Raw genomic sequence first — 23,607 nt, 5'->3', positions numbered from 1 at the left:
CACTCCTTTAAAAAAGAAAAGAGTGATTCTGAGAAAGTTGAGAAGGAAGGCAAAATCAAGCTGTGCTGCTCATCTGTCTGTCATAGCAAGAACAGAAAAGCGTCCAATGAGAATGTCTTACCAGGAGAGTAGGGTGCGGTGGCAGTGACCATGGGTACTGTGGACAAGCAGATGAACAGGCAGGTCTCATATAAGCCGATATATTCTGTATATATTCATGCAGAGTGTATGGCGGATAGGGGGAGGGGCTTACTGGCTTTGATGCTGAAGGCCTTCGTCTCGGTGCCCATGTCATTGGTGGCGTTGCAGATCGCCGTGATGTCAGAGGTGACTTTGACCGACACGACACTGTGAGTGCTGTGCTCGGTGGCTTTCTTCACAACCTCATGCCAGCTCTGTGAACACACACACACACACACACACACACACACACACACACACACACACACAACATCATGCTAACAATCACACACTGTAACAACAGACCCCAAGATAAACAATCTAGCACTTTCCTTTTCCGCTGAATGGCATCACACAAGTACAACAGTTGGTAAGCCAATTCAATGCAACAAAAAAGTAAATGACCGAATGGGACAGAATGTTACGTTTTTAAAGGTGAAGCATGTAGCTTAGCGCTTTGCTGCCCTCTCTGGCCACAGTGAAAATGTGAGAATGTACTGCTAAGTCAAGCTGCTCAGTAAACCAGGTACGTCAAGGCCAGTGCTCAACCACGACACCAGATTTAATAAACGTTTTTAGACCATGGAATGTCTTCATCATGTGATCTCATTCCTTGATCGCTACGTGTTTTAACACCATTTTAACGCTCAAATCGACATACTGGACCTTGAAATAGGTGCCCCGTGGGCCGAGCCCAGGTTTAACTGTCCCTCCTGAGACATCTACTACCCCCTGTACTGTCCCTCCTGAGACATCTACTACCCCCTGTACTGTCCCTCCTGAGACATCTACTAACCCCTGTACTGTCCCTCCTGAGACATCTACTACCCCCTGTACTGTCCCTCCTGAGACATCAACTACCCCTTGTACTGCTTCCCCAGTGTCATATCCCCGTGCTTCTTCTAGCTCGATGACTGCCAATGGCCCCTGGCCTGAACACAGATGACTGTTTCCTGCTATGACTAGTGGGTGGATGATTCACTTAGTAAAAATGTATTTGTTGTAAGTCGCTTTGGATAAAGGCGTCTGCTAAATACCAAAAATGTGAATGTAAATGTTTACCTCGCTGCCTGCAATCTTCCAGGATATGGTGGGCAGGGGGTGGCCGTGGGCCTCACAGCTCAGGTTCACCAGCTTTCCAGAACCTTCCTCCATCGCCACGTCCCTGTCAGCATCATCCATCTGAGGGGCACCTGTAGGACCGCATCCAAACATCAAGTCTCTGACATAAAACACTCACCAATGACCGCTCTACATTTACATTTACATTTTACATTTTTGGCATTTAGCAGACGCCTTATTCCAAAGCGACTTACAATCAATACATTTGAATACTAAGCATGTGAATCAGCAATCCACCATTCGTTGCAGGAAGAGTAATCTAGCTCGGGCCCGGGGCCATTGATAGAAGGAAAAACCTTCTCCCTATCACCTTCTTCTAAAAAAAAATATATTTAATTTTTTACTGGAGAAACTGAGAAACAGTACAAGGGGGGCAATAGAAGTTTTTAGGGACACAGTAGAGGGGAAAGCGGGTGTCTTTAGGAGACGTAGTGGTGAGGGTCAGAAGATGTCTCAGGAGGAGCAGTTAAGATGTAACCTGAAGAGATGGGTCTTCAGTCTACGACGGAAGATGGGTAGCTCTACAATGACCGCTCTACAATGACCGCTCTACAGTGTCTTTGTATCTTTGGATGGATGTAACGCATAATGCATCATTTTGGATTGACTGAATAGACATGATTTTACAGTACATGACACAACTTTGCCACATTTACAGCAGATATATAGATTTCCATTCCATTCCATTCTTCTTTATTTTTCACAAAACCATGCCTAGAGCACAGTCCCTGTCAGCGCAATCGAATCACGACTAACTCATCGACAGTGACTCGCTGAAAATAGAATCATAAGACGGCAGCTCACATGAAACACTGAAACTCACTGTTTACCACAAACCTCTAAGGCCTGATCTGACTAACTCTCAGTGCCAGTCACACACTCACCCTGGACCACGATGTGGACGGATCCGTTGGTATGCAGGCCGGGCAGGACGGGCACGGTCACCTCACACACGTACTCTCCCGCCATGTCGTAGCTGGCGTCCTGGAGGGTCAGCATGTGGCCTACGGCGACCTGCTGCCCATTCTGCACCCCCGCAAAGAGAGACGTCAACAAACATGGTCAGGAATGTAACTCAGCCTTTGACATAAACAAGTTATGTGCTCTTGTGTTCTTTTTTCCTGGTTAGATAAAACTGACGATGTCTTGATAAAGGTCATAGATGGAAACGTTGACACAATAAATAAGCAGAGGTCATTCGTGTGTGGGAGTATTTACTGACAGGACCCTTCTCCATGCCAGTGCCATATCATTTATCATAATCTGAATTGTTTTAACTCCTATTAGTAGCTGTTATTTACATTTTAAGAGTTAAGTGTTATGTAGGCCATATGTGACTGTGTGTCTGGTTAAAAAGTCCTCATGGTCATTTAATGTTTTTTTCCAGATTATGAAAGTATTGTAAGCTTTCAAATGATGTCATACATTGAGATCTGAAAATAGTTGACGAAGATATGCTTATTTGAATGTTGGTCCACCTCAAACGAAATAGCGGAGAAACGCGCTCTGAATCAAAACGCAGGCAAAACAGCTGCTAATAGCCAGTGCTAAAAAGGAACAGTAGCCTATGGCAGACGAGACAGTGAATCCAATTCACAAATCATAAGTATTTAGTGATGCTAAAACAGTTGTTTGTTATATCGAGTGGGCTCTTCAACACTTCAACTTTCGTAACATGAAAAAAAAATCAGTTTTCTTTTCTCATAAAAATATTGCGCAACTCGAGGATTGCCGACATGCAGCCCTTTTCACCAGACCGTGCCACATATGACGGGTTTGACTGAATGTGGGAGGGGCCATACCTTGAACCAGACAGTGTGGGTTTCCAGAGAGGACAGAGCGTTGCAGGTGGCAGTCAGACTCTCTCCTTTCAACATGATCTCAGAGTCTTTGGGCACCAGAACTGCTGGATCAAGATCTGGAGACACACATACACAAACACACAATGTGAAAACATGGCTTAAGATAAGGCTTCACCTTAGCCTTGTTATGGTGAGACACAGCTTATGTGTGTGTGTGTGTGTGTGTGTGTGTGTGTGTGTGTGTGTGTGTGTGTGCGTGCGTGCGTGCGTATCGAGTAGAGTACAGAGTAGTACTTTATTAATCCCCAACGGTAAAAAAGAATTCAACCACAGATATTAGATAAAATGATCACATAAAACAACATACTGTAAAAACACAGTGTGTGTGCGTAGGTGTGTGCGCGCGCGTGCGCGTGAGAGAGACTCACAGTGGACAGTGAGCAGCGCGTCTCCCACCACCTCATCGTAGGAGTCCAGGTCCAGAGAGCGGCACTGGTAGACCCCGCTGTCCCGGCGCGTCACCTCCCTCAGCACCAACAGGTCCTCGCTGGAGTCCAGCGGCACATCCTGCTCCTGAGGGGAACACGACGGATGACATCAGCCTCGACACTCTTCAACCCTACAGTGGGTCCTGACTCCCACCCCAACACTTGTTAACACCCATGTCAGATGAAAATAGCTACTGTGTTAGAAACACTGACCTATAGCACCCAAGTCAGATGAACATAGCTTCTGTGTTAGAAACACACGGGAATGACAACTATTTCACCCTGACGGATCCATCCGATTTCCAGTCTCAGACCTTCTCAGGGTCCAAAGATCTCTCCCCAAGCTACAGGGTCAGACATGAGGCAGCCCCTTTCAAAAAAAGGACGACCCACATTTCTCCCAAACATCTACTCCCAAGCCCTGAGTCTGCATATCAAAAACATTCTCCAGATGTCTCCCCCATGTCGCCTTTTCTCCCCCCCCTAGGTTTACGGCCCGGCCTTGTCAATGGTCAGACATAGAAAAGGGGGCCATTCTTACTTGTTCTCGGTTTAAAGTGAAGGGTGGCGGGGGGTTGCCATCGCCTTGGCAACGCAGCTCCACAGTGTCCCCCTCTTTGACCAGGCCCTGGGGGGACTCTCTCCACAGCTCCACCACGGTTGTCGGATCTGGCGTGACAAAAAAAAAGAGAGAAAAAAACACAAGACAGGGCGGGGGTCGTTAATCAACAGGGCCCATTCACGTCTGGCAAAGTCACCAGGCTACGCTAAGCCAATCATTTACTCAACATAGATTTGTTTTGTTTGGTCGTCACTGCCGCAATATGCTAAGTTGGGTTCAACCAACAGTAGATACATTGAGAAAACATGGTTGAATAACAACAGCCCTGACACTGGAGGGTTGGGCTGGTGGGTTTCGATTGAATTAACTACTCTGACAACACGGACGGAAGCTATTGGCTTGTTTGTGATTTTTGACAGGCCTTGTTGGGATGTGGGGAGGTGGGTGGGGTCGGCGTTGGTATAACTTACAACTGATCGATTGCAGGGACAGTTAAGGGACATAGCATTAACTCAGTTTAGCGTGCCTCATGGAAAAAACACATTCTGTCCTGCTCACTGAAGCTAACACACACACACATCGCTAGCATGGCTGAGTTTGCTAACGTCTCTGCTCTGGATAGCCTTTAGATTAGATTAAATTAGATTAAACTTTATTGTCATTGCAGTATACAAGTACCACAACAAAATGCAGTTTAGCATCTAACCAGAAGTGCAAATAGTGATATAAAACATGATAGTGAGAGTGAGAGTTACAGTATGGCAAGTACGGTAGTTAGAGGTACTGTATATACAGGAGAGCTAAGGAGACAAGCAGTAAGCTATGTACAGTATGGTATGTACAGATGTATAAAAAGAGGCTATATCAAAAAGAGGTATCTGCAATGTGCAAAAATATGGTATGTGCAAAGGTAGTATTTGTAGACAGCAGTAAGGGGAAGGGTAATTGAGGGATTACATTGACCAGGGGTGTGTGTTGTGTGTGTTTAGGTGCGGGTCCTTACAGTGCACAGTGACGTTGACCCCCTTGGACTCGGCCGTCCTGGCCGCCCCGGGGACGTAGTAGCTGACCTCACAGGAGAAGGAGGCGTCCTTATCCTCCTTAGCCAACCGGACCTGGAGCTCACTCTGCACCGTGTAGAAGCCGCTGGACTCCCGGGTGACCAGGGTCACCACGTTGACCTCTGGGGAGGGGGGGGGAACACACACTTAAGTCACATGACCCAGCGAGATACGTACCTCCTCATTTATCCTGTTCCAGGCAAATCTTATGAGAGTACTGTAGGTACTGTAGGTATTCCCACTGTGAGAGTTGTAAGGAAGATTAAAGGCTGATTGCCTCCATGCCGCGCCGCATTGATGCAGTAATTCATGCAAAAGGAGCCCTGACCTAGTATTTAGTGCATAAATTAACATTCAACATTTCTGTAATATAAATTATAAATAAAATATAAAATAAAATAAATTACCCTTTTTGATTGGTCTTGCTTATGTAATATTCTAATATTTTGAAATACTGGATTTTAGATTTTCATGAGCTTTAAACCGTAAACATCAACATTAAAACAAAAAAGGCTTGAAATATTTCACTTTATGTGTAATGAATCTAGAATATATGAAAGTTTCACTTTTTGAATTAAATTACGGAAAATATTGGACTTTTCCTCCATATTCAAATTTCTTGAGATGCACCTACTGTATATATAGTGTTACCCTACAGCATTGACTTGTGAACCTTTTCCCTTGTACGATTTCTTACCAACTTAAGTAATGGATGCAGGAGGATGTCCCTCAGGAGACCACATATAGTGTGTCATTGTATTTATGACCTGTCCTTAATAATGCTACTAACACATATTGGTATGTAGATGGCCCTGAGATGCAAAGCTGAGAAAGCACATAAAAGTCCTCCCTACGTTTCAACTGTTCACAAGAGATAAGAATGTATGGTTTCCTCAAAAGGAACCATTGTTTGTTCAGAAATCACCCCATTTGGTCAAGGCTGAGATCATAGATACTAACTTGTGAAAACCCTGCCCTGGAGAGGGGAGGTTGGAAAGGTATACAGAGTGTATTCTAACTGTACTCTGTGTATTCTAACTGTACTCTGGGCTCTCTGTCTTATGTAGAGGCGGACCACCATGCTTGCAACCATTTAGTCATAAAAACTAAAAACTATATATTGCGTACGTGCATCTTTTCTGAGTCTCACCAAGGACCAAGTGGTTTGAACTTAGATTTCTCTGGCCTCTCTTCTTGAGCACTACAGGATGTTAGCTAACTAACCTCAGGAGTGGGGTGTGGGGAGAAGAAGCTCATTTGGCTTTAAAGCGACAGACACAAAAACAGCCCGTCGAGAAAAGGACTGGAACAGAGGGGTATAGAGGCATGCTAGAATGCCTTTAGATTACAATCTGAGTGGTATTTTCAGCAAAGAACTTCAATGACATGTTTTGGGGTCCCCAGAGACCTACATTAACTTGTTGGAAAAAGAGCATAATTTAACTCCTTTAAAGTTTTGTATTTTCATAATCCTATTCCTCAGGTAATACTCACGGCCCTGTGCGGGGAGCAGCGGGGTGCCGTTGCGGTACCAGGTGATATTGGGTCTGGGGAAGCCGTTCCTGGCCTCACACGTTGCAATCTGAATGCAGAGAGAGAAAACAGCACGGCTCACACCTGGAGGGGGCTCAACATCATCTCTTAAAGGGGCAATCTGAGATGTGAGTGGTTCCATTTCTCCAGCCCCATCCCTCAGGTGTTTTACCCCATCAAGTGCCAGGGTTACCGTTTTTTCATTTTTTTTTCTTCAGATTGGCCCTTTTAAGTACAGGTTATTTGAGGGTTATTTATTCAACCAATGAGCAAGATAGACTATGTGAGGTACAATTAAGTGGGTGTGGCCTACCTTTGATGGTACCTCATTGGTCACAGAGATGCCAGCATGAACAACCTCAATCATTGGGGCCTCTGGAGGATCTGGAATCAAAGATTCATTCATTCATGTTTAGTCCCACTTCCTAAATAACACTGAGAAAAGAGCCACCGAAGGAAAGTACACAACTGTCCAAAATCTGTGGAGGAAAGACCCCTTCACTAATTAGGCATTTAGTGATACAAACACAATGAGGTCCTCATTCATGAGAATAGTGAGTTTATACAATGTCGTGAAAAAATAACGTCAAATAGTCTAGGGTTAGTCCATTTGTTTGTTTTGTATCACTGAACTAATATGAATAAAGAAAATATCTGCACACCTGGCATTGTAGTAACAGAGTCTCTTTTACTGAACACCCTGAGGTGTCTCTTACTGAACACCCTGAGGTGTCTCTCTTACCGAACACCCTGAGGTGCGTCTTGCCCTCTCCGTTCCCTGCGGCCATGCCGTTGACCTGACAGAAGAACTCCCTCTCGTCGGCCAGCTGGACGTCCTGGATGGTCAGCAGGGCGCCCTCCCCGTCCCCGTCCACCGTGATGCGGCCGCTGAAGTCCGTCCCGTTGTCCACCATCTGCTGGGTGTTGTCGCTGTAGTAGATCCGCTCCCGGCTGCTGCCTCCCGGGATCCTCTGCCAGGGGAGAAGGGGAGGAGGCACGTTAGATCACAGAGACATTGAAGATGAAGCGGGACCTTGCAGCATACTAAAGAGAGTGTTCGGGAAATTATGAAGTTGTTTGTGTGTGTGTGTGTGAGAGAGAGAGAGAGAGAGAGAGAGAGGGAGGGAGAGAGAGATAGAGGGAGGAAGGGAGAAAGGGAGGAAGGGAGAAAGAGAGAGGGAGGGAGAGAGAGAGAGAGAGGGAGGGAGGGAGAAAGGGAGAGGGAGAGAGAGAGAGAGGGAGGGAGGGAGGGTGAGAGGGAGGAAGGGAGAAAGAGAGAGGGAGGGAGAGAGAGAGAGAGGGAGGGAGGGAGAGAGAGAGAGAGAGTAAATAAGTAACGTTTATTTATATAGCACAATTTTACAACGACAAACAGCCGCCCAAAGTGTCCGTTAAGTGCTTTAAAAACAGTCAAAAGGAATTTAAAATCAATACGGAAGCGGACGGGGAGCCAGTGGAGTGAGGCCAGGATTGGGGTAATAATATGGTCACGCTTCTTGGTACCGGTGAGTAGTCGAGCTGCAGCATTTTGAACTAGCTGCAGCCGACGGAGCAGGGACTGGTCGATGCCAATATACAATGAATTGCAGTAATCCAGCCGGGTTGTAATGAAGGCATGGATCACCTTCTCTAGATCCTTCTGCGGAAGATAGGTCCTTGTTTTAGTGAGGTGGAAAACCTGCTTGGTAAATTTGAAGTCACTGTCAAAAATCACTCCAAGATTTCTGACTGAGGAGCAGATGTTTGAGCCAAGGGGATCTAGGGCATTGACAGAAGGGCCTAGAGAAGTGTTGGCAAATAGAATTATCTCTGTCTTGCTCTCGTTTAGATAGAGGAAGATTGCACTCAACCATGCTTTGATGTCAGTCAGGCAATTGAGCAATGGCTGAAGTGCAACCTTTCCTCTAGATTTTAGTGGCAGATAGACCTGGACGTCGTCAGCATAACAGTGGAAGGACATGCCATGGTTTGCCAGGATAGGGCCTAGGGGCAGCATGTAAAGCAAAATAGAAGGGGGCCCAGTATCGACTAGGGATGGGACGATTATCGTTTTTATCGTTAATCACGATAAAAACACCCGCGATAACTTAATCGTGGAGAATTTTTATTATTTGAATAATCGTCATAATCGTATGTTATGAATAAACTGTGTTTAACAAATGTCTGGCGCTATTTTTCAGCCTAGTCTACATTACTTTTGCAGTCAAGTTAGCGACTGTTACTGTAATATAATTGCAATTCCTCACATGAGCCGCGCGTGAATATCCTCACAGAACTTGTCTCGCGCTATTGTTCAGCCTGCATGGGTAACGTTACTGTCAAGTCAGCCGTGTCACAGTTAGTCACTAGGTAACGTATGCTAGCCTATTCACCATGGCTGGTGAAAAACTTTAGACGGGATACTGTCATTGGCCTTCCTTGTTATTACCAGGCAGTGACAGTCTATGGCTGCAAAAGGCACGGTCGCCCCTAAGCTTTAGCAAATATATTGTGGTTTACTTAATACTGTTCAGCACTTGAGGTTACATTCAATGCATGACTTGTACTATAGGCTAAATACAATGATTAAAGCGGCAAGTAGCAAGTGTGCGCATCAAAGGCATTAGGCACGTAACATCCATGCTGTATAAACACATGACAACCGTCCGTTATTTCCCGAACTTTGCCCGAACCCCCCGCGAGGACCCGGGGAACAACGGTACACTCCCCGCGGCCGCGGGAGTGAGTGTTGAGGGAGAGAGGAGACGGCAACCCTCGCTCGCCATAGACTGTATCCCTACTCGGCTCTCCTGAGCTCGGTTGTAACGTGAACCGTGGAATACAGGATATGTTAGATGCTTTACAGTAATTCCCCAAATGACCAGAAAAGGACGTTAGATTTGTCGCTGGTCGCTTTTGACTAATTAAGTCGCCAAGGGGCTCTGGAAGTTGGCAACACTGGGAGTGCGTTCTTTAAACTTCCTTGGGTACGTTAATGAAAGGTGCTGATTGGCCGAAAAGGAATTGCTCTTTCTTAAGGACCCGGATTATGGCCAGAGATATGTGCCACTAGAATCTGAATTTGAATTACTGACTTAAAATGTCCTAAAAATACAACAAAATCTAAGTTAAAGTGATAACAGTGTGTTTTATTGGCATTAAAAAAATAAAAAATAATAAAACCTTTTTTTTATTTTTTTATTCTCGCGATAATATCGTGGATCGCGATTATTTTGCCCACGGTAATCGTGACATGACATTTTCTAATCGTCCCACCCCTAGTATCGACCCTTGAGGAACCCCACAGATGAGAGGGGCCTTAGAGGAGAAAAACTCTCCTAGCTGGATGGAGAAACTACGGCCGGACAGGTAGGACTTGAACCAGCTTAAGGCGACACCAGTGATGCCCACATGCTGTTCTAGACGTGACAGTAGGATCGAATGATCCACTGTATCGAAGGCGGCTGAGAGATCTAGGAGGACCAAAATGGCGGGACAAAGAGCAGATCATTTAGGACTCGCAGGCGGGCCGTTTCAGTGCTAAGGCGCGGTTTAAAGCCAGAGCGAACTTTCTTGTGGATGTTATGCATAACTAAAAATGCTTGCAACTGAAGGTAAACTGCTCGCTCCAGGACTTTGGACAAGAACGATAATTGGGAGATGGGCCTGAAGTTGGAGAGAATAAGGGGGTTGAGATTTTTCTTTTTAATCAGGGGTTGTACCACAGCGTATTTGAAGGCAGCTGGGACGCGTCCAGAGCTGAGAGAGATATTGGGCCTAGATACTAGATAAGTAATTGGGCCGACCGTCTCAAATACTTCTTTAAGAAGGCGAGAGGGAAGGCTGTCTGAGGGGCAATTTGTGGGCCGTAGGTGCTGAACTAGAGAGGGAGGGAGGGAGGGAGAGAGAGAGAGAGGGAGGAAGGGAGAAAGAGAGAGGGAGAGATAGAGAGAGAGGGAGGAGAGAGAGAGAGAGAGAGAGAGAGAGAGAGAGAGAGAGAGAGAGAGAGAGAGAGAGAGAGAGAGAAAAGGAGACAGAGAGAGAAAAAAAAAAAAGTTAGGATTGTGGTCTGGGATAATTGTCCCTGGGGCAGCACTCACCACAAACCACTGGATCATGACGATACTAGGCTGGTCGCTGAAGGAGTACTGGCAAGGAATCTCAGCTGAATCCCCCAGGTACACCTCCACATTCTCCTCCATGGTCACGTTCACCTTGGCCCATGCTGGAAAACACACACACACACACACACACACACATCACAGTCAGTCAGGTATCTTTCACCATGGACAACGATATTATGCTGTGTTGTTGGCATAGAACAGTCTATATGTGTGAGCTTTGGTTTTAGATTGTAGCATTGTTTTTGTTACCCCAAAATAAATCCAGTCCCATGTATTTTGTTTTATTGTTCAAAATATCCCCAATCGACTGTGTTTTGATGAAACCTTGCAGGCTTGTACCAAAGCCAGTCATGACAAGTCCAAGCTGTGTAGATGATGTCCAATACTGTACTTTTTTTACTGATTTTTTTCACACAGGATAAAGCACAAGTCTGTACTTCACTGATGTGGATCTCTTAGACCCGTCCAGTGAAACCAAATGTGTTGGGGTGCTCTGAAGGGAGTGAGAAACAGGGTGTCTGGCTCTAGTTGGCAGAGAAAAGACACTACAATGTGAGGAATGCGTCTGTGGAGCCCAAGCCCGGTCCCCCTCAGTGAGCCGCTGGGCAGTGTCCAGTATTTCAGCATTTCTGCGTGCCAGCCAAGACAAAAAGGTTCGTTTTACACACACTCTGCATAATTACCCAGTGTTCTCTGTCTGCCACCACTGTTAACCATCATGAGTCAGCGAGGCATTTATCTGTTAAGATGTAAAAGCATCTTCATGGGAACTGTCCAGACTCGAAGACTTTTCAGTTTGACGTAAAACAGAATTGGACAAAGACAATAGTTTTTATAGGATGTGGAGTGTCCAGAGCAGTCTGGGAAGTGTCACACAACTCTCCAGGCTGCATTATCTCCCACCTGCATCTCATCCTGTAAACAAGCCGTGGTACGTAGTGCTGACCTTAACACTCAAGCCCATTGGCGCCTTAGAGCACGGGAGTGTGTGTGTGTGTGTGTAACAGTCTTACAGTTAGCCTAGTGTGTGTGTGTGTGTGTGTGTGTATGTAACAGTCTTACAGTTAGCCTAGTGTGTGTGTGTGTGTGTAACAGTCTTACAGTTAGCCTAGTGTGTGTGTGTGTGTGTGTGTGTGTGTGTAACAGTCTTACAGTTAGCCTAGTGTGTGTGTGTGTGTTAGCCTAGTGTGTGTGTGTGTGTGTGTGTGTGTGTGTGTGTGTGTGTGTGTGCGTGCGTTTGTGAAATAGTCTTCCAAGTAGCCTAGTGTTTGTATGTGTGTGTGTGTGTGTGTGCGTGTGTGTGTGTGAAACACACACACAGCTTATAACTAAGCTAGTGTTTGTTTGTGTGTGTGTGTGCGCGTGCGTGTGTGAAATAGTCTTCCAAGTAGCCTAGTGTTTGTGTGTGTGTGTGTGTGTGTGAAACTGTCTTCCAACTAAGCTAGTGTTTGTGTGTGTGTGTGTATGTGTGAAACAGTCTTACAATAAGCCTAGTATGTGTTTGTGTTTACCACTTCATTCATTGTGCACTAGACTAGAGGCAGCCATGCCAACACCCCAGATCTCAATCTATAATGCCCTGTCTGGCCCTGACAAAAGCAGACATGCCCCGAATTAAGCCTCCCATTCATGGTAGAGATACCCTCTGTGCAGCAGTGACTTCTCAGATATGACCCCCACCTCTCTCTCACTCTCCTCTCTCGCTCTCCTCTCGCTCTCCTCTCTCTCGCTCACTCTCTCTCCCACCATGTCCTCCCTTTCTGGCTCAAAGAAAGACTCTGTTTTTCTCCCACCCCCTCAATCTAACGAGACAGAGAGTAGTCCACAGGGGCCCTCCACCCATCCATCCACCCCTTCTTCTCACTCTCACCCCTCTCTTCTCTTCTCTTCTCTCTTTTTCTCTCTCTCGCTCTCTTACTACCCTTTAGCAAAGAGAGAAATGTGCAGAGCTGAGCTGAGAGAGGGAGAGAGAGAGAGCTAAGAGAGAGAGAGAGCTGAGAGAGCGAGAGGGCGAGAGAGGATTCTTTTTTAATTGGGAACATCTGGGAGGCGGGGGGATTGTGGTGGTGGGGTGCCGCCGTGGAGACGGGATATTAATGGGTCTCCACCGTGTTGGCAGAGGGACGGGGGCGTTGTGTGTGTGTGGGGGGGGGGGGGGAGGGGGGGCAACTCTACTTGTGTCATTCTCACTGTTAAGATGAGGAATGCCAATGTCAAGGCCACTGTTGGGGGGGGATGGGTGAGAGAGAGAGAGGAGTTGGTATCAGCCTAATTCTTCCTCTGTATGTGTGTGTGAGAGAGAGAGAGAGAGAGAGAGAGAGAGAGAGAGAGAGAGAGACAGAGAGAGAGAGAGAGATGTGTGTGGTAGTGTGTGTGTGGTGTGTGTAGTGGGAAGGGGGGGGTTGTGGTTCTGAGTCCGAGTGTCTGTGCTCACAAGTTCACGACCACAAGCAACTAAATATTGTGGTTTCTGCGAACTATTTGCAAAATTGCAATATCTGTCATCATAAATTAGACAGAAATACATGCGCACATGCACACGCACGCACGCACACACACACGCCCCCCCCCCCCCCACACACACACACACAAACGCACGCACGCACGCTCGCACACACACACACACACACCCACACACACACACACACACACAAACGCACGCATGCACGCGCACACACACACACACACACACACAGCGACCCTTATTAAACTCACAGTCACAACCCGCTGGTCCCATTCAGCCCTCCCAGGCCCATTGTCAGGCCGCCTGCCTCTCCCTGACTACCCCCCCCCCCCCACACCCCCTTCCCTTCTTTATCCCTCCTCTGCGCCAAGCAACGGCCCCTTCTTTCTGGCCCTGTTCGCTGTGGCTTTTTTGCACTCTGTCTATTCTTGCCTCTCCATTCTATCCCTCTCTCTCTCTATCCCTCTCTCTCTCTCTCTCTATCCCTCTCTCTCTATCCCTCTCTCTCTCTCTCTCTATCCCTCTCTCTCTCTATCCCTCTCGTTCCCTCCCTCGGAGCCGAGAGGCCCCCTGTGTGTTCAGCCAGCCATGGCCCAAAGAGAGGGCTAAGACGCTACACACGCCATTGTTCCCACACCTGGGAATGGACCCTCTCTCCTCTCTCCTCCCCCTGCCCTGACGCTACCTCACAGCAGCACACAACCACGTCCTCAGCCAATACACCACAAGTAGGTTTTTTTCCGCTTCAAGCCTCAGAGGTTGGAAGGAGTTCAGCGCTGTCAGTGAGATGTTGTTGTTTGCTGTTTATCTCCTGAGCTGTGATGGTTTAAGATCATGTTTGGGGGAGGGGAGGGGGAGGAAGGAGGAGGAGGAGGGGGCGGCTGTTTGGCACGAAAGTTGAGGTGAAAAAAAAACAGATTCTGTCTCTCTCGTGGCCTCGTAACTTTTCTGGACTTAATCGGATTAGCGTGGGGACGGAATATCTACTCATCAGGGGATTTGACTCCAAAGTCAACACTGCTGGGCAACGTTATCTCTATGTGTGAGTCAGACACACCAGCATACCTGACCTGCGGAGGTGGACCCCCCCGCTAGAGCTCCCCCGAGGGTTGAACAACGGAGGCCTGCTGGCTGACGCACAACTCCAGCAAGTCTGCGAAAAAACTGACACTGGATATTTGGATGTGTTGACAGGGTCTGTAACGAGGCAATGAGCTTTGAAACGGCTAAGGCAGTGGGTGTGGAGGTGGTGGGGTGGGGATGTGTGGTGTGTGTGTGTGTGCGTGTGTGTGTGTGTGTGTGTGTGTGTGTCTCTACTGACGAGAATTAGGCTACAGTTTGTCCTGTTCTACGGGAAACAGCCTGTTGAGTCCAACCTGCATTGTTTAGCAGCATTAAGAGGATTTGTCCACAATAGACCGGAGACAATAGGACGTGCCGCCAGTATTGTTTGAGTGGGAGGGGGGTCTTCTTGCATACAGTCGGTCATTATGCACCTAATACGCAGACAATGGCTTCACACACTAATCACGGTGGTCACATTAGCTTCTGTGCCTCTTCCCCAAATCCTCTTCCTCCACTGACAAAGCGGATCAGGCTTGGGCTGGGTTGCAGGGCCCAGCTGAGCTCCATTAAAGCTCCAGCTGTTCCACAGACCCTCCGTGCCCACCGCTAAACCCATAGACAACCACAACATCCACAGTGGCACCTGTGACAAGAGACATTTGAATAATTTGAATTGGAAGATATACTACACCGTCATCCCTCCATGTCTGGCGTGAAATGGCAGCATGTATGTTGTTGTTGCTGATAAACAGCAGGCCGTACATAATGTGGATTGTGGCGATAATGGGGAACTGGTCCAATGTTACTCCTCATTACTCTATGATGAGGAGAGTGAATGCAAGACAGGGTACTGGATTTGCATGACATGTCTGATCATGGCTTTCCCTGGGACCTGATTCTCTGTGCCGAGCTATGCTTAGTGGTGTCCCCAAGCTACTCCGATGATGGAATAGGGCATACACAGAGATGATGGAATAGGGCCTACACAGAGATGATGGAATAGGGCCTACACAAGGATGCTGTTGTGCTGGGCCGAGGCCCTCTGATTCTGAGACGGTTACTATGCGGTCTTCAGAGGAGATTCCGTTGAGGTTTGATCCCCTTACCTTCCCCAGATTCACAAAGCCCATCTAGGCAACAGTGTTTCCTGTCATCCCAAACAAGGGTGAGACTCAAAGGACCTTCCTAACCAGTAGGTCAAAACTTAAAACCGACCCTTAACCCTGTAACCTTTACCCTAACCTGAATAAAACGTAATTAAACCAATTGGGAAAATTCAACATGGGTTCGCTGGTCAGGTGTGTCCCCTCCCTCCAACAGGGTTCACCTACTTCTATGTGGTTTGGTTTTGAAAATGCCGACCAATGGTTGAAGTTCTAAGTCACCTAAGAGGGACAAAGGAAGCAGGCCTGTGTGGTTGGCGTATAATAAAAATAATAATAATTGTGACAGGGTCTGGTTAAAGTCCTCAAGTAGGGCATGGTAATTTTTCTGTTTTTTCCAGATTATGAAAGTGCAGATTGTACATTTTCAAATGATGTGTCATACATCTGACATCTGAAAAAGTTGAAGAAGATAGGCGGCTTATTTGAATGTTGGTCCACCTCAAACCAAATAGCGGACAAACGCACTCTGAATGAAAACACAGGCAAAACAGCTGCTAATAGCTAGCACTAAAAAAGAACATCGCTATGAACATCTAAATGCATGTTTAGCACATCACAACATGCTGATAGAACATCAACATGCTAAAAACACGTAACTACACATAATTGGATGATCACACAGTAGCTTTTGAACACGTCCTAAAACGTAAGTTTGTTTACAAGCCATGTATCACTTACCAATACCATCAATTGTTTTATTTGCCGTCACAATCAACTCGTCAGTCAATTGTTGGAATTTTTTATTTTTTTTGCTCTAGGCACAGAGTCAGCTATAGTCGGCGCCCCTGGAGCAATTAGGGGTGAAGTGCCTTGCTCAAGGGCACATGCAGCTCCCTCCTGAGGCAGGGTTCAAACCAGCGACCTTCCGATTGCTAACCGGCCTCTCTAACCTCTCTAGGCTCCGCCGCCCCTAAATGTAAGTGTGGGTGACACGTTCGCAGAGCTGGGGGGCCCCTCTCACAACTCTGAACACCTGGGGGACCCCACAAAGAACACACCCACCTGAGATCAAACAGACCCTGAGCTCTGCTCTCTGTGTGACACACACACACACACACACACACACACACACACACACACTGAAAGCACATAGCCCTACATTGGAGACGTCCTACTCTTGACCTTACTGATCTCCCCCAGGCTTTGTGAACTACCCTCTGGCACAAATCTCTCCAGGAGGGGACTAGGCCTGTGTGACACTCATTCAGATGGTACTAAAGGAGGGTTAACGTTCACACTCATTCAGATGGTACTAAAGGAGGGTTAACCTTCACACTTTCACACAGAGGGAAGCAGGAAGGATGTGGTGGTCCACATCCACATCAAACATGCAAATCTCCTCAAAGCAGCCGCCTTGTGTGTGCACATGGACTTGACACACACGTGGGCATCACCATACGCAAGCAACACAATCAACATACACCAAGTCACGCTCTCAAAACATGCTGCCTGTGGCCTGGGGTGGTCCAGTGGTCTAGCACTAAGAAGGTCTATAGTGCACACATATGCCCATGTCGGCATGGGTTCGAATCCGGCTGATGCCCTCTCTCCCTTCTTCCCCATACTTTCCTGTCTGTCTTCACTATATCTGTCTAATAAAATGGAAAATATGAGAGGGACTGCCCCACTCAGAAAAAAAAACATTAAAAAAAAAAAAACATCCTGCCTGGCACGGCAACTGCACTTCCCTCAACCGCAAAGCGCTACAGAGGGTGGTGCGCACAGCTGAACGCATCAGTGGATGTGAGCTTCCCTCCATCCAGGATACAACAAACGGTGTGAGCAAAGCCCGGAGGATCATCAAGGATCCCAGCCACTACAACCACAGTCTGTTAGATCCCAGCCACTACAACCACAGTCTGTTAGATCCCAGCCACTACAACCACAGTCTGTTAGATCCCAGCCACTACAACCACAGTCTGTTAGATCCCAGCCACTACAACCACAGTCCGTTTGAACCGATGCCACCCAAAAGACGAAGCCTCTTCTGGAGCCTCAGGGCCAAAACTCAGAGGCTAACCAACAGCTACTTCCTCCAGGCGATCAGGCTCATAAACAAGCCCATTGTAGACAATTGACTATCATCCCCAAGCACACCCCATGTATACAGACTACCTAAACCTTAAGCTCACAGTCACTTTACTCAATACTACCTCTCACACCCACTTCCTATCTTATTTGTCTTATATGTCTTCTACTATTGTCACTTTTTTCAATCTTGACTTATGCCAATTGTCTTATTGTCTTGTGCTGCAATGTCAGGAACTGAAGCCTAAGAATTTTACTCTCTTACACTTGTGTAATGTGACGTAACAATAAACTTGAAATTTGAAACATCCACGAACCTGAGCGGTTGTCATAAGGCAGTTATGCAACGACGGTCGAACCGCAAATGCCACAACATCATACCGGAGTCTTGTGCTACTTGTTAGATTGATTTTAAAATATTCTCTATATGCCCCTAATGAATATGCCTCTAACGAATTCCGTAGATCCCACAGTTTTTTTAAGAAGCTCTAATTATTCCCAGTGGGTAAGTAAGTTCTTAAGCCTCTCCATTAATTTTTTAGCATCTTCCCTGTGGCGAAGCCTCCTTGAAGAAAAACATGTTTTATTAACACTCCCAACGCGCTCTGCTGTGAACACAGCAGTGTTCATCCAGGTCTCATCAATAGACGACCAGCGACTATGTGCTCTGACATGCAGGCTGTTTTACAGTAACGGGGGGTTAATTGCATGTCATGGATGTTCAAGATATGGATATTTGAACACATTTCACGGTCTGGTCATTTGTGCCGCAAGTCGGCAACCAATCAAAATGTTCAGACTTTTATTTTGAAACACGGAAATACATTTCAACGTTGTTGAAAATCACAACAGAAAGTCAAGCCAAAATACTGCAATGCAATGGATTCGGTGAGTAATGCTGCTACCTAGTTAACACACATACATTGTTAGCAGGCTCCCAAAACAAGCCGTGTTAGTTGATTAGCGAGTGTGTCATTGATTTTCAACAACGCTGAAATGTGTTTACATTTTTCGAAAGAAAAGTCCAAACATTAAATCGGATGCTGACTTGCGGACCAATTGACCAGATCATGCCACATTTTAAATGCTATGTGTGAAGTATAAACAAAGTTCATAATATCACCATATTATGGTGTTTTGTCCACACGTTAAACTTGGCCACCCAAGCGGTTGAGTGTACCCCCCATCAGCTCCTTGCTGGGTCAGGTGAGGCGGGTTGCAGCCTTCTGCCACTGAGGAATGCTAATGAAGTAAAATAAATATAGACAGAGATGGACAAAAGTGATGTTTTCATTCAAGTACACTTTACCTAGACCAAAAGGTGATATAGCTCTTCTATCTCAAATTAAAATCACAAAGAGTGAAAGACAAGCTTGACTGACATTATAGCTGAAAGGTCAGGTGGCCCATGGCAAAGATGCAATGTACAGTATATCAGATGTTGGCCCCTGATGTTATTACAACACTATAAATAGATGAGCTGCTTCACGTCAGCTCCTCATGACAGCAGCCTCACAGAAACCTGACAAAAGGGCTCCTTGTCTCCACTCCTATGCCTGTGGTTACCACAGTAATAGATACTCACACGGAGGGACTGGAGAAGAGAGAGGAAAGGGTGTTGGTTGGAGGGGATCAAATCAACTGGCCTTGGGCGACTTAAAGGAGCTGGGCGTCGGTTTTGTCGGAAATCTGCCACCTTTGGCCGGCACAAATTCAGTTCAAAGTTCCCAACAACATCCCAAATAATAATCGAAACACCCGAAATGGACATGCAGTGTCGAACATTAGCTGTTGTGTTTCGGTATTGCGCACATGGCTCAAAGAGGCAGTCACCAGAGACAAAATGGCGAAAATCGGTGAGTCCACTGCCCTCCAACACCCTGGTCATAACTACGTGTTTGTAGAGAAGTGTCGGGTAGGACACTCCATTTAGAAAGCTCTTTCGCAGGACCATAACAGCGTTCCTAAATGAAATAATTCTTTCAAGGGATATGATTCCCTTATCGCTACCGATTAAACATAGTCATTACAAACATTAGGAAGCTTTTAGAAAGCTTGAATGTTACACACCGGACCTTTAAGCCCTACCTAATGCTATACTCAAATGCTCTGTGTACTGTATTTCTGTATTTTCCTATTGGCATTTAAAATAAATGTATTCCCAAATCTCTATAGACCACAAAGACTGCTAAACCTGGCCAATAATCTGACGCCTGCTTCTCTGGCAGGTTGCCAACATTCCCACATCCCTTGGATGTGGTGTGTGAGTGTGTGTGTGTGTCTGCTGTGAAAATCATCTCCTCTTGTGCTGGTGGAACCCTCAGCCAGCTTTTAGTAGAACCACAACAAAGGCCTATCTGCATACGCCTGTCCTTTTATCCCATCGATCAGACGTCAGGATCCTGTCAGCCGGGCAGAGCCACGCCCGGGCCGAGGATCAAACCGGCAGCATTTCTGCAGTCTCTGAACCCCCCCCCCCCTTGGCAGGAGGGCTTAATGCCCTCAAAGGGAATATCAGAGTGATCACAGGTGCACCACAGCGTTAATGAGGGGGGGAGGCAACTCGCAACCCCCAGAAACTTCCAACTGTCAGCTAATGAGAGCAGGCTAGTCTAAATTCTAATCTTTTATTTCAGTGGGATTTTTTTTTTTTATGGAGTTTGGAATAAGCCTGCTCTTGTGGATTAGTAGTGGATGATTTGTCAAAATTAAGATAAAGATTGCACCAAACTATGTTTTGGCCCTGTGTGGGTCTCTTTTTTTATTTAAACAGTAGCACTGCATCAGAATTCTGTGTTGTAAAATGTTCTGAGGTTTGGCACTGGATGAGTTTGTCTGTAAAATGGACTGCCGGGAGCTGTTTCAGCTTCAGTCCCAGGTCTCTGTTTCAGCTTCAGTCCCAGGTCTCTGTTTCAGCTTCAATCCCAGTCTCTCTCCCCACCAGTAAGTGTCAAAGGTGAATGTGAAAAAAACAAATGTTGGTTTTCTATGTACCCCACAAGAGGCAGTGAGTATCCCACTTTCTCGCTCCCTTAAAAACGTTCATCTCCTAAAGGCCTTGTTTACAGCAGCCATAAATAGCCCAGCACCGAACGACAGGACTAAAAGTCCTACGAACACATCTGTTTTCACAACAAACTGCCCCGTGTTTCTTGTTCAAACAGCATCTCAGACTTTGCAACACAGCCTTCGCTTCAACCAAATCCCTGCCCAGTCAGCACCAAAGTCAAGTTCAATGACAAGGCGCCTCCATATCTGCTTCATAACTCCAGCTAGCCACAGATTTTGATTTGAGAATGTTGACTGCTTTCCTTCCCCTATCTACATCCAGACTTTGGGACTTGGACTTATACTTATAATCCTCTCTGTGGAGGTAATGTTATCAACAGCTCCAGGAATCTTGTTTTATTGACAAGTCCGGTGCCAAGACTTTGAAAGACGCTACTGTTATGGCTGCGTTCCCAGTGCTCTGGGTGGGCCCATGTCATGCTGGGTAGGGGGAACAGAGAAGGAGTCGTCTTGCGTTAGATAGAGGTGGGTTCACGCTGACATGGGCAGCTGCAACAATGGGAACCTCTCTAAGATTCCCATGCTAAGGACAGGCGCAGCTGGGGACGGGGAACTCCTATTGACACCTGTCGCCTGGCCATTTGTCAAGTGATTTGTGGGAAGTGGTGGTGGAAGAGGGCGGGTTGGGGAGAGGGGGGAACGACGGTGAGAAAGTCAAGGAGAAGCATTGGGACCACACACAATGGCTGACACTGTTCTCTCTCCATTTCTGATTTCTCTCTTTCCCACACCTGTGCCCATAACAAATCCACCACTTCCTAGAACCCCTTCCTAGAAGCTTCTCTTTCTGCAGACGTTTGGGTCACAATGAGCTCTGCTGGGATGTCAACAGCAGGTGCTCTGCTGCTTTGAACTGGATATGCCCTCTGCTCAAACAAGTCTTAAGTCTTAAACTTTTTTTTATAAGGCCTACTGTTTTGTAGAATTTGCACACAGCATGGACAGCTGCTGGTCTTAGTCCTTTCTTTGTTACAAGATAAGGGTTAATCGTCATTAGCACTACTCAACACTACATTCATTTACATAGTATATTTTGAGTAAAGTTCTCCGTTTTACTGGAGCAGCCTATGATGTGAAGGCTTTTGAACAATGGGGGGGAAGTGTTATTGTCCTCTCAACCTAATTCGACACATCTTATTCTCTCTCAAACATAAGCACACAATGGCCTCTGGGTATTGAAGACAGTGTATGTTGGTTATTGCAAGTGTGATTGTGGAAGGAATGGGCAAGTGAGAAAAATGTGGGATCCTATTCTGGCTCTGTATATCCTTCTCTTAAGATAGCAGTTTGCCTAGATTCTTGGAGGTAATGGGTTTGGGCCACTTAAAAGGAGTTTTCACACTCTCTTCCTTTTAGGTGTGTGTGGAAGCTGGGGTATATGAATAACTTCAGCACAAGCACAGGCAATCGTGCCACATAATCAGTATGCACGCCGCACACCACTTTGATTCACAGGGTGATCTTTTAACAGCCTCTAATATCAGGGGAGAGGGGGAGGATTTTATATTTAAGTATGTCTTTATCCTCCTCTTTGAAACGTCAAGTTCAAAGATCCAGAGCATCACCTTGATCAGTGGGCCAAGACGACCTTAAGAATAACCAAGCAACTGTTCTTCATCATAGAGCAAAACAGCCATGTCTTTGTTGGGGGTTGCTACAAAGCATGACAAGCATTATTATTATCAATGATAATAGTATTGCAAAAAATAGCTCCCAAGCGCAATGTGTACAACATTATTTGATGTTTTTTCATGCTCCTGTCCGGTTAACCAAATAAAATCAAAGAGCGCTCTCTCTTCTCTTAGATGTTCGAGCCTTTTATCACCAAATTAAGTTATTCCGTTAGGAAGCGATCCAAGTCTCTCTGATATGCTAACTCTCTTACCCTGAAGTAGAGCAGTCCAGGCCTTCCCTCCAGGCACAGTTTTTTTTAAATGTGCAGTATGAACAAAAATGTACATTGTACGTACAAACTTCACAACGCATTGTGAGTCAGCATAAAACATATGAAATGCTAATTCTGGAGGAAATATTTTATGAGAGCAAAAATGTTAAAATGTACTGAACCTGGCCAATGCATACTGTAAATCTGAGATTTTTGAGGCAGAGCAAAGTGGGCACAGTGTCAAGAAAGTTTTTCTGTGAAGTCCTGCCAGTTCATTTAGGGCCCATCAATTCCACTGTCGACCATGGCCAATGCCCTGCTGCACTGGAGACAGGCCAGGGAATTAGCTGAAAAACCATTGATATGAAAAGATTTACAATAGGCCATATTCTGCCACCAGCATTTTTCTCCACAGGTGAGCTTTTGGGGGCAACTCCTTTATACTGAATGGCTGAAAGTGTTTTAGTCATTTGTTTGGCCTCGTTGTCTGTGAGGAAGTCATTATTTAGTAAGGCTATAGCTGGATATATCACAAATGACCATCATGCAATCACAAATGATCATCATCCTTCTAAAATAATATAATAATATGGAAATAACCTTTTCTCTAATTATTATTTCTTTAGTATAGTCATGGATAGTGGCTCTTGCCAAGGGTATGGTTTATTGCTACAGTATGTGATAGTACCCTTGGACCAGAGAAATTGACTTACACTATTCGTACCCAACACCCTCTCCTGCAGCCCAATTGCTATTATGTCACTTATATTGCTTAAATAATGATGCAGTTAGGTGGTGAAATGAAGTCATAAGGTGAGAATGGCTGTTCTAGAGCTTAAAGCAATCAAATCGCCTGAGCCCTCAAGACATAACTGCTATTTTATCCAATAGTAGGGCGGAGAGATCCAATAAAGCGAATCATTCAATCAACCCAATTCTGCCTTGTTAACCACTATGTTCATATAACATGAAAAGCATCTTTTTCTGCCACTTAAGATGTGGCATTTCGTTGACCTCTTTCTTAATGATTGACATTAAAACCATCTATTTAGGGGGCTGATTTAGCCATCTGAAGATTC

General features: G+C 46.0%; 1 protein-coding gene across 1 annotated transcript in view; it reads right to left on the bottom strand.

Annotated features, from left to right (window-relative positions):
* The window catches only part of mcama (melanoma cell adhesion molecule a), a gene marked incomplete at both ends in the record, with an annotated part of 41,770 nt that overhangs the window by 3,282 nt on the left and 14,881 nt on the right, over positions 1-23,607 (bottom strand). The window contains 12 exons of the mRNA XM_080529284.1: positions 122-157; positions 254-395; positions 1,243-1,373; positions 2,187-2,328; positions 3,105-3,220; positions 3,533-3,677; positions 4,134-4,261; positions 5,158-5,337; positions 6,710-6,797; positions 7,062-7,132; positions 7,491-7,719; positions 10,828-10,952. Coding sequence (XP_080385410.1) covers positions 122-157; positions 254-395; positions 1,243-1,373; positions 2,187-2,328; positions 3,105-3,220; positions 3,533-3,677; positions 4,134-4,261; positions 5,158-5,337; positions 6,710-6,797; positions 7,062-7,132; positions 7,491-7,719; positions 10,828-10,952 — 1,533 coding nt within the window. The remainder of the gene's footprint in view (positions 1-121; positions 158-253; positions 396-1,242; positions 1,374-2,186; positions 2,329-3,104; positions 3,221-3,532; positions 3,678-4,133; positions 4,262-5,157; positions 5,338-6,709; positions 6,798-7,061; positions 7,133-7,490; positions 7,720-10,827; positions 10,953-23,607) is intronic.

Source organism: Nansenia antarctica, assembly GCF_963989245.1.
Source record: "Nansenia antarctica genome assembly, chromosome: 4".
In the NCBI taxonomy this organism is placed as follows: domain Eukaryota; kingdom Metazoa; phylum Chordata; class Actinopteri; order Argentiniformes; family Microstomatidae; genus Nansenia; species Nansenia antarctica.
Note: the sequence above shows the minus strand (reverse complement) of the source record. Positions and strands in the feature narration are given on the sequence as shown.